This window comes from Poecilia latipinna, unplaced genomic scaffold (assembly GCF_001443285.1).
Source record: "Poecilia latipinna isolate Pla-1442-1.1 unplaced genomic scaffold, P_latipinna-1.0 Scaffold300, whole genome shotgun sequence".
NCBI classification, from domain to species: domain Eukaryota; kingdom Metazoa; phylum Chordata; class Actinopteri; order Cyprinodontiformes; family Poeciliidae; genus Poecilia; species Poecilia latipinna.
The window spans coordinates 468,539-480,168 of record NW_015112916.1 but is presented as its reverse complement, the minus strand read 5'-3'; the positions used below and the strand labels follow the sequence as shown (position 1 = coordinate 480,168).

General features: G+C 38.8%; 1 protein-coding gene across 1 annotated transcript; it reads left to right on the top strand.

The window, feature by feature from the left end:
• The first annotated feature begins 386 nt into the window (after positions 1-386).
• On the top strand, positions 387-8,120 carry plcxd3 (phosphatidylinositol-specific phospholipase C, X domain containing 3). Its single transcript, XM_015034475.1, has 6 exons — positions 387-434; positions 1,195-1,488; positions 1,773-1,946; positions 3,737-3,912; positions 3,998-4,099; positions 5,197-8,120. The coding sequence occupies exons 1-6, from the start codon at positions 387-389 to the stop codon at positions 5,357-5,359; spliced, it is 957 nt and encodes a 318-aa protein (XP_014889961.1). The 3' UTR covers positions 5,360-8,120.
• Positions 8,121-11,630: the final 3,510 nt, after the last annotated feature.

Sequence of the window (11,630 nt, the reverse complement as noted above, 5' to 3'; positions counted from 1 at the left end):
ATTTTTCATTTTACGTGCTTTGATGCTGATTATTGTAGCATATCAGATGCTAATGATGTTATTTGCTTCCAGCTTCCATTTAATATATAAAGAAAAAAATATCACGCTGAAAAGATTTTTGAATTATGATATATGTAAAGAAGCAAAACTTCCTGTGCCAAAAAGGGAAAGACAAAAACAAAACAAAGCAAAATAAAAAAATAAAAAAAATCCAGCGGTGCAGCTGCTGCAGCTGGTTAAGGTCATGGCGTGTTACACTGTGACCCTAACGGTGCGGCTCAGCCAGCAGTGATGCAGTTAGCTCCACCGCCCCAGGATTCAGCTGTCCACCCTGCTTATGGTCATTCTCTGAGCTGGCTGTGAAGACCTGGCTCTGGTTCGTGTAGATGGTTGAAGGTCAGTTCGGGCTGCATGTCAGCTTGTTGATGGAAGGGGTGGGTGGTCCTTCAGTGTGCCTAAAAAGCAAGGAATGGGATTTTGTGGCAGGAGTGATTGCAATGGCAAGGACAGGGCCTACTAACATGTACAATTATCACAACATATTTACCTTGTCAAGCTGGCATGGGAGGACATAACTTCCATGTTTAATAACTGGAATTAACTTTTTGACATATTTTAAATAAATGCAAAGATCTCAGTTTTTCTGTATTTTCACCTTCAGACAGCGTCTAGCCTTCATATCTCCACTTTTAGATTTTTTTTTTAGTTTTTTTTGTTGAAACTAGGATGACCGAGGAAATAGAGCTTATTGCTTGTTTCACATAAACCACTTTGAACTGCCTTGTTGCTGAAATGCACTGTACAAATTAACTTAATTTATACCATTATAATGTCCTTATTTGCTTACTATTAAACACTTAACATCCAAAATTGTCCACCTGCTTGACAGTCAAAGCAAAATAGCCCTTGTTGTACCATACTTGAGTTCAAACCAAATGATTATAAGGGCCACAGCTAAGTGCAAGTGAGCCATGGAAATAGGAAAAAATAAAATGTTTATCAAAAAAGTTGGGAAATATAATGGATGAAAAGTATTATTGTTACCATTCACAGATTTTCTTCATTTGATTGAAGTTTTCAGAGTTCATGCTGCTATTATTCAGCTACTTGTTGCCATGGCACCCTGGTACATTACTTTACTGACCCCTTTCTTGCCAGCTGGCTTTCACCAGGAATAAAACCTGAAACTGACAGTGCCTTAATGCAGACTCGTGTTTGTGTCCTCCTTTAGGTTCTCACGACTCCTTCAGTTTCTACATTGATGAGGCATCCCCAGTGGGCCCCGAGCAGCCAGAGACAGTGCAGAACTTTGTGTCTGTTTTTGGTACAGTAGCCAAGAAGCTAATGAGGAAATGGTTGGCCACGCAGACTATGAACTTCACTAGCCAGCTGGAGGCCGGGATCCGTTTCTTTGACCTGCGCATCTCCACCAAGCCCCGTGACCCCGACAACGAGCTGTACTTCGCCCACGGGCTCTTCAGTGCCACGGTCAGCAGAGAAGCACACAGCTCTGATGTTTTTTTTTTGTTTTTTTTTTTTGATGCAATGACTTTTTGGTGATACTTGTGGTTGCTAAGTGATGTTATTTCATTTCCTTGCACGTGGCAGTTTATTTAACTGTATGCTCGAGTGCAGACTGAGAGCCTAATTGTGCAAGGTACTTCAAGAGGTTCAAGTGGAAAGTCAAAGCTTTTTATGCATTTAGATTTTGGTGTCAGAATGTCAGTAGACGGATTTCTTATTAGTGGTGATTTTCATGTGTCTGTTTTCAGGTCCGCGAGGGTTTAGAGCAGATCAGCAGCTTCCTATCAGCACATGCCAAAGAAGTCGTTTTCCTGGACTTCAACCACTTCTACGGTGTGCAGAACCTGCACCACGAAAAGCTGGTGGCCATGCTGAAAGAAGTTTTTGGAGAAAAACTCTGCCCAGTGGTTTTTGCTCAAGAGGTATAAATGCATCTATATTTCAACAATGCAGCCCCCTGTAATTTATTTCAAGAGTTTTGTAACTTTAACAACTTGTGTCCATGAGGATATAAACTTTTTGAGTGGTCTCAGCCCTGCACTGCACAGAAGACTCTTTACGTTTTTATCCACACTTTGATGATTGTCATTTCTTTAATGATAGTTTTTTCTTTTTATCTTTTATGAACATTCCATTTTTAGTCGGTTTCATTTTTCAGAAGGTTTTATTTTCAGTATACTCGTAATCATTGTGCAGCCTGACTTGTACTAAAGCACCTTCTCTCCCCGTCTTTCTGGCTTATCACATGTAGAAGATACTCTAATAAACCATTGCTTTGACATCTTCTTATCTCACAGTCACTCTCTTATCACAGTGGGCTCCAATAAAGATTTCAGTCTTGATTTTGTCATGGTGAATTGGGTGACGTGCAGCTGGAATGTCAAAGACTTTTCTCTCTTCACTTCTCCATATCTTAGCCGTTGCCAGAACTGTACTCATCTGAGATCTCAGAGGTTTTTCCTGGAATCTGCTGCAGCCATTACCCCAGTTTGGAGATCACCACTGAGTCCTTGACATTTCATAGCTTTTTTGTTTGCTATTTGAACCTATGGCATTTTTTTTTCTGCTTCTCATATTACCTTGCTGTTACTCTTAATCATTTCGATCTGTGATTCTCTGCTCTGTTTTGTCCCTCACCACAAAGTCTGATCAGCTAGTCGTTTCTTGTTTCTCAGGCTGAAAGTCCCACAGTAGCAATGATAGTTCAGATAGCCTCCCTCTGGATCTGATACCAATGCTTTTATTTTTACAAGTGGATTAAAAAGGTCACATTTCAAATCTGTTTTAAGGAATCTGTGAGTATATGTCAAAGTGAGTAAAATAGCTCAGTCCCTGTTTGAATTGTCTTTAAATTTCGGTTTCCGTATTGGTCTCCGATGCATTGAGCTTTTTACAAAAATGTCAGGTTTTTGTTAACAACATCTCCCTTCAGTGTAGAATATTACAGTTCAAGGGAACCAGTATCATTAGATTTTATTGGAAATGACCAAAAGTAGTTACATATCTCATAAAACAAATAAAATGGCCCTATTATGGCCATTTGCCAACTTATGTATCAAATACTAACTTTCTCTAGCTTTACCCTAAAGCCATTTTTCTCACAGTGCCTAAATTATAAGAAAACAGGGTGCAGTCGCTCCCAATGGGCTGGATGTACAAGTAAGCTAATTGTGAGACTACTCACCCTGTAGTGAGTAGTCTCACTACTCTAAATAAATAGAGGCTGGACCTCTATTTATTTAGATCTGTGTCTTTAAAAGGAGATTAATATTTATGCAATTATTTATTTTATGTCAAATATTTTCTTATTTAAATGTCATTTTGTATAAATCAGTTTTCTCTTTGACATGATTCTTTTGTCTACATTTTTTTTAAAAAGACACATTATACATCATGATGGATTTGGGTAAAAAGGGTAAAGCATTCAAGGCACTGCATATATCAAAGCACTGCACAACCTTTCTGTCATCTTGCGCTCCTCTGATCTTGATTCTGCCAATATCGTCTTCTCTATTGCACACAAATGAAATAAAACATGCAGATTAATGTATTTTTTCCAGTCAAATTAAATGAAACCGAGACCCGCGATATTCAATTTTTCAATTGTTTGGATGCTTCTTTATGCACAATTGATCTGGTTGAACTCACAGTAGAGGAGGGCTCATTTCTCATTAAATGATCTGTTATCCTGTAATTCCCCGCCTATACACAGGTGACTCTGAAGTATCTTTGGGAGAAGGAGTACCAGGTGCTTGTCTTCTACCACCACCCCATGGCCCTGGAGGTTCCCTTCCTGTGGCCCGGCCAGATGATGCCTGCTCCGTGGGCCAACACCACCGACCCAGAGAAGCTTGTTCAGTTTCTCCAGGCGTCTGTAACTGACCGCAGGTTTGCAAACAGCATTTATTTCAATAACCAACTCTCATACGATTCTGATCAGAAGTTTACATACACATGTTCTTTTCTTCTGCAGGAGGAAGGGGACGTTCTTCGTCTCCCAGGTGGTTCTCACACCAAAGGCAAGTACTGTGATGAAGGGCGTGGCCAGCGGACTGAGGGAGACGATAACGGAAAGGTATTTATTCCAGAGAGGCCAAAAAAAAAAAAAAAACCAACAAAAACATTGTTATGCTTGTTTTCAGCATAACAATAGGGCATGCAAATCATGCAGAGTTTACACCAATTAGGAAAAAGAGCAACAACCATCTGGGACCAAAACTGCTGCTACACCTCAAGCGCCAGCGGTCTCTGAGGTGGCATAATTTACCCATAACAACTCACGGTGTGGACACGCAGAGATAGAAATACGTGAGCCGTTGTGGCATTAAATAACTTAATCAGCATGTGTGTTGGGTTTTTACAAATGTCCCCCAGCATTTGGCCGTGACCTCATTTGAGCTGGTTTGTTGGCTTTAAAAGTAACAAAACCATTGCTTTTTTTTTTTTTCTCTTTGTTCTCTGTGTACCTCCCCCGTGTTGCAGGACTCATTTTCTAGGCTTATCCCCAACTTTGTCTGTGTTTCACTCCATCTTAATGTCACCAGCTTGTTAAAAGCTTTGGCACCAAAACCATCAATTTTCCTGGTATGAATTATTCATTTGATAATTCCTCTATCAGCCATTCTCACCAGGCAGTCAGCTGCAGACATCCTTCAAAGTTCCAAGCATTCATTGCACAACACTCACAAATCAGTAGAGGACTCTGCAATGCAAGAAAACAGTCGTGCATGAGATGGGGTGTGGGGAGGGAGAAAAATCCTAGAATTTGGTGGGGGCGGGGGGCACGTGGAGTGAGGTATCTGCAAAGATAACGTCCTCCCCTGTTGCTCGATATTCATGAACATGTCCGACAAGAGCTCAGAGTGCACTTCTCATAGCCCGACACCAGCTGTGAGAAGGACACAGCCAAACATCACACGCTGTGTTAAAAAAGTCTTTTATCACAGCTCGTTTTTCCGTACACAAAACTGTGTTTTATCCCTTTCTCTGACAAACAATACTGTACCATGTCAACGGTACAATACCATAAACTCCCAGGGGAGGGGGGGGAGAGGAGGAGGATTTAAACAATTAATACTGATAGAGAAACATTTACCTGAAGCATCTGCCCTTTTTTCCCCCTAACATGCTATCGTATGTGTGTCTTTTGTTTGTTTCTGTTCTCCTTCTCAGGGCGTTACCGGGCATGATGCAGTGGATCAGATCTCAAAGACCCGGGGAGAATGGCATCAACATTATTACAGCCGATTTTGTCGAGCTCGGTGAATTCATCAGCGCCGTCATCAGCCTCAACTATCATCACCTGAATGAAGACGAAGATGACGACGCAACCTGAGAGCCCACGTTGGGACACCAGAGAGCGCAGCTGCCACCACCGGATGACGGGTGTACTGGGCTCTGCTCTCAATCTACGCTCTTTGGCATTTATTTCAGGAGGGAAGCAATGTTGCGGCTCCTTTCTCTTTATTTAGGGCTATAGTGGACTGAGAGACCAGGGAGGATGGAGAAGAGACCAAGATTAGGCTGGTGGAAAAAATACACTGATGTTTGGTTGGAACACCATGAGAATGAGGTTAATTTGTTTCCTATTTTTGGGATCAAGACCTTTTTTTATTTCCAGATTTAGTGGTTATTTAAGTTACTCCCTCAGCTGTAAAAATATCTGCTTTTCCCTCAAATATACCGTCTTCAGGCTCGCAACCCCGTCTAACACAGGTTTTCAGAGCATAATTACCTTCAACTGATTTTACTTTTACATCCGTCTTGATATTCTAGTGATAACAGTTTTGCCACAGGGTGTTTTAAATAAATATGTGTAACTGAAATCGTTGGCTCGTAAATTGTAGCTAGCTCTCGTATGTCCCGTTTGAAAAATCAGTCCAAGTGCAGTCTTTTTATTTATTTATTTTTTGGTTATTTTTCAGACAATATGCATCCCCTTTCATGTCACTCACTGCATGTGTTTTTCAAACTCTCCTCCTGAAGTTTGGCTGCAGAGTGTCATAAAAATGTGGTGTTCCGGTGTGTTTATTCATTACACTGACAAGAAAATCATTTCCATATTTGTCCTCCAGCAGTAATCTCTCATTGAGGTTTTTACTCAGTAGCGATATGCACTGTAGTTGGAATTACAGCCGAGACATTTATCATCAGGCAGCTGTGGATTGATTGATAAAAACCGTGGATTCGCTCATTTATAACCACACAGGAAGAGAGAGCCAGAGAGCATCTTGGCTAACAGGGGAATAATATCTATGCTGTTGGTGCAGATATATTTTCTCCATCTGCATTTGACAATAATTTCCCCATTTTCATAACAAGCATCTACTTGCTCTGTTAGAAATGCACTTAGATGCACTTATTCCCTCATTTCTAATGGTCAAAACATCCAACTGTTTGTTCTACAACATGGTGGATTCTAAGTTGCGATAGCCAAGTGTAAATGATTATATTTTGGTACATGACTGTACCCACAGTCTGCCTTTTTTTTGGGACTAACTTGACCCTTGTATGTTTGTTTGTGTTCATTTCTGTACCGCAGCACGTGAGTCACTGTGAGATGTTCTCCTTCATGATAACAGGTGATAACACTTCTTAGCAGTCACTTAGCAACTTAATTCAAGTCAGAAAATTATAAACATGTTAGATTAAGCAGTCCAAATGTGGCCACTGTGCTTTACGATGAGTTTAATTTACAGAATTTTGTGTCACAGATTGATGGTTAATAAAAAATGGTAGTTATGAAGCTCAGTAAAATACACTACACCTTATCAGGATTACATTTAACACATTTCAGAGTGGTTTCAGTTAATCTCAGGCAAAACAAAGCTACAGAAAACATTTTTCTAACCCTTTTGCTTTAAATTTCACACAATTTAAACACTAGAGTTGCTTTACACATACTTAATTGCCTAAGCTGACAACAAACAGTCTGGGAATGTTTGAGACGAGTTGCATATCACATATGCAAGTCAACTGAATGACTAATTGGTGTGTCATTCAGTACGGTAAAATCTGACATAAAAAGTTCTTCCACTGCTTTAATAACGTTAAATTACACGTGCAGAGAAGGACAAATGGACACGGCAACAATCTCACGTTTACTATGGACACCAATGTAAAGGGTAAAAAACATTCACCTTGTTGAAATCCCAGGTTTTCAAGATCAACAAATTAATATCCATAGCACACAGTGTTGCATTGTAATAACATACTTGAAGACAGATCATATTTTTTCAAAACTGACTGTGCAAAACTAATTTGTAATGAGTAACCCAACCACAGGTGTAATGGTTAGGTTGGGACGTCCCTACAGCTACAACATCTCCAGGGTTTTACACAATATGCAGGAAAATAATCATATTTCTTTTCTTTTAACATGATTAAATGCCATGGGAATGTGAACTCTTCTGGAAAAGGATGTAAGGATGTTCTGGTAAAGTTTGGTATTTAAAAAAATGTTACTCAGCTTGAATTGCTGAATGTACGTTTTGTGAGTAAATGTATCATTTCTTAAGAAGTCTCTTCTGAGTGACAGAGTTTCAGCCTGACATGTTAGTAGTATCTGCTCCAACACTTTCACTTCTGTGTGGTTCTGAGTTATGTCAGACATTTTATATTGTGGAACGTTTCTACATTCTGTAACTGCAGAAAATGTGCAAATTACTAAAGCATTCTCCTATAACCGGTATCTTAACTGAGCTGCTGTTAATTTTCAAATCTCTTTCGTCCTTCACTTTGTGCATGAATGAAAAGCTTCTAGAGTTCATCAGGTTTCTTTCCATCTACATCGATTTCTACATTATTACCCTGAAGAGCACGTGGTCATTTTAACTGTAAATGTTTCTATCCTTTAAAGTGAAAATCTAATAATTTTTACTTATTGCACTGCCAAAATCCCCACTGAAGAGAAGGTTGCAGATTGTGTTGTAAGGACATTTGTGTCTTCCCTTGGTCCAAACTGTTGTCATTGCACTTGTTTTTTGATGTGCAAAGAGTCCTTTGGTGTTGTAAAAATCCAAACCATGTTGCTCAAATTAAAGTGACTCTGTTCTGTGTGGAAAATGGCCAATCAAATAAAGCTTCTATGCCTTTGGGTGAAGTGTCATTCTGTGAGCGGTTTGCTGAGTGCTAGCTGTTCGCTTGCTTGGTTAACTCCTTGACTGAAAAGATTATTATGTTAACAAGTACAAGAAGGCTGCAATTTAATTTAATGAACAAATTGCAGTTACTCAGGATCTGATGCAGACTTCCTTTCAGCTTTTAAGCAAGCATGGCAGCATTTCCCTCACTGTTGTTTGTGCAGAAAAGCATCCGAAAACTATCTTGTTTCCAGGGAGATGAGCACAGAGAGAGGGTGGGCAGCGGCACCTAGTGTGACCTTGCTGAGGTTGTGTTTCAGCGTCAGACTTTCAGCAGCCAGGTGGTGAAGAAGAAACAATAGCTCAGTGTTGTTCTTTTTTGTGTGCATATTTTTAACAACAAATTTTAGTTCTCTACTCATCTTATTCTGACTCACTAATCACAGACTGGAAGTTTTAGCATCTCATCACTAAATATGCAAAGCTTCCCAATGTGTCGGCATTATAAATAGTTGTTTTCACAAAATTTTCTAGATTTAATTTCTCTTTTTGTTGTTCACACAATTTTTGGTTGGTGTTCACTATTGTTTTTTTTGTTTTGTTTTGTTTTGTTTTTTTTTTCTGCAGGTCAATAATATAATAAAACCATCAGGGGAAAAAAAAAAAAAACAACAAGCTAGCAAAATTTCTGTAACACCGCTGTCGAGGTTCTGCACAAATGGCTGCTTGCCGAAAAAAGATGAGAAAATGCAAATGATTTGTTTAAGAGCGTGTGCATGTTAAAATGTCTGTCTTTCTCTGTCACGCTCACACAGCAGTGAAGAGGAGGTAGAGGTGTGGGAGGCAGAGATGGATGATGGCATTCAGACAGTTTAAAGAGGGGCAGTGGCGAGATGTGCAGCTTCATAAAAGTTTGGAGTATGTGGAGGAGGAGCAGTAATTTTTCCAGGCACTTCTGTCTCTACTTGTTAAGGTACATGTGTGCACAGGGTGACAGCTGCTCTGCCTACAATGTAGGAAAGAATTTCATTGTTTTTTGCTTACATAAACCATAACCTGCCATACATGACCTATTTGGGTGTATTTCAATACCTCTAAAATGCTGACCACTCTAAAACCCTTCACCCTCACGGCTCTTAAGAGGATTTGGCAGGTACAGATAATGGACGTATAAACAATTGGATACAACCATGGCAGGTTACATAAATATGCAACAAAATATAGAATTAACCATAAATAAAAACATGAAAATGCCAGTCTGCTACATAAAGAGGAGAAAGAGGAGACACTGAATGATTGCTTCAGTCATCGTCTTCTTTCCAAAAGAGCCACATATCAGAAGAAGTCACAAGTAACAAGATCTCATCAAAGAAACAGCAAAACTCACAGTGCTGGAAAGAATAAGTAAATTGTTTGGCAGAAAAATTTCACATTGCAAAAATGTAAAAGTTTCCAGGTTAAAACAACAAACATTTATGTGACTGTAAGGGAAAATGATGAATGACTTTCAAAATACTTGCTTAATTAGTAAATTGAAGGAAGGTGTGTGTAATTTAAACTCACAATAAGCACAGCTGCTCTATGAAGGCCTTTGTGGTTTGTTGGAGAACAATAGTGAACAACGGCAGCATGAACCAAATAACACACTGGACAGATCAGAAGTGAAGTTGTAGGGGAAATTAAAGCAAAGTTATTTAAAAATCAATTTCCAGATCTTTCAACATGTCATAGAACACAACTGTAAACCTGAAAAAAAAAAAACAAGAGCAACAAAAAACCCCACCATCCTTATTGTGAAAAATACCAGTGGCAGCAACATGCTGATGAGGTGCTTTTCTTTAACAGTGACACAGAAACTGGTCTGAGTTTTTTGGGAAATGGATGGAGGTCATCTAAAGGCAATACTGAAAGGCAACAGGTTAGAGGATGGGGTAAATGTTCACCAGTAGCGTGACACAGAGCATACAGCCCGAGTTACAGTGAAATGGTTTAGATTAAAACATGTTTGAGATGGCTAAATCAAAGTCCAGACCTACATTCAAGTCCAAAAGCCTAATAATGAAGGTCAGGAAAAGATGATGAGGCAGAAGACTGCAGGAGAGATGTTTTGAAAAGCCAGTCTGAAAAGCACAAAATTAAATCTAAACATATATGCTGATAATTATTAACCCAACAGAAAAAAATATAATAATAATCAACACTATTTAAAGTAGGGCTAGGGTAAACAGATCTTGTATAGTGAACATACAAATAAATTTATAGAAATATGTTTCTGCACAAAAGCAGCTGAAATTTCCAAATATGAGTTTTGATCCTTGACAAGTAAAACTTCTAGGGCAGATGGCGGTCAAAGATGGCCTTCTGGATATGATCAACCCACAGAGAAAGAACTAATGGAGGGCACGCTCTGGTGGCCTCTTGTCTGAACTGTTGGAAGCGCTGTTCTAGCTGGAGGCTTTGGAAATTAGCCTGCTGTTGTACATTTGCTAAGTCATGCAGCACTTGGAGCGGGCGGGGAAAGATTAGAAATAAAGGAATAATGTTTGCAACAAATATTTCAGTAGATGCAGAGAATAGCCATGACTCTGGCTATGATTGTCTTGAATTTTCACCATGACCGGAGCTTGAAATACACTAAAAGAAAAAATAACTTTAAATAAATAAATAAATAAATAAATACTTGTCATTGCCTTCAGCAGGACCAAGCCTATCATTTCCATAACAACAGAAACAGTTTATTTTTGGGGCTGGCACATAAACATATCAATTTCCATTTATTAACTGGATCAATATTGTGCTGTAAAACATTGGTGAATCTCCGTGACTAATTTTAGAAAAATAGTATATAACCCTAACATTTTTGTGTAGAAAATAAAAAAAACTACAATGTGTGCCCCATTGCATTTGTTTTAATCTCTTTCCCTTATTTTTTCTCTCTTGCATTTGAAAACTCAAATTGTATATCTAAATTGTAAACAAAACTCTGTCAAAAGTGTACAGTCTATGAGATTTTGCAGCACATTTTTAACACCAAGCTTTACATTAATATGACATCCTAAAATTGAAAGCGTGAAAAATGGCTCCGAGAGTTACTTGTCAAAATGAGGAGCAGCCAAAATAAGTGCCAGGCAAGACAACCTCGCCTCTCCTGTAGCCTCACTAAAGAAAAATAAATAATATAAAAATCCATTTAGGTCTGAGTATTGCCAGCTAGTGTGTGATGAATATGCACAGTATGTCACCCTGACTGCACTAGCCAAATTTAGAGAGGGCTGAGGATAATACAGACAAATATGGCAAATATACCAAGCTGGATTAAAAAAAATAAAAAAAAATACCAGTGGTTGTCACATAATTAAGCATTTATCTTTTATCATTTATAATTTATAAATGTCAACAAGCTGGTTAAGCTGATAGAATGGGTCATCTTTTGTTGAGTTATGCAAAATACAGGCAGGTTTTTGTTTAGTTTAGTAATGCACATTTTTTTAACCACGAAAAGAAAAGCATCTCAGACCTCTGTTG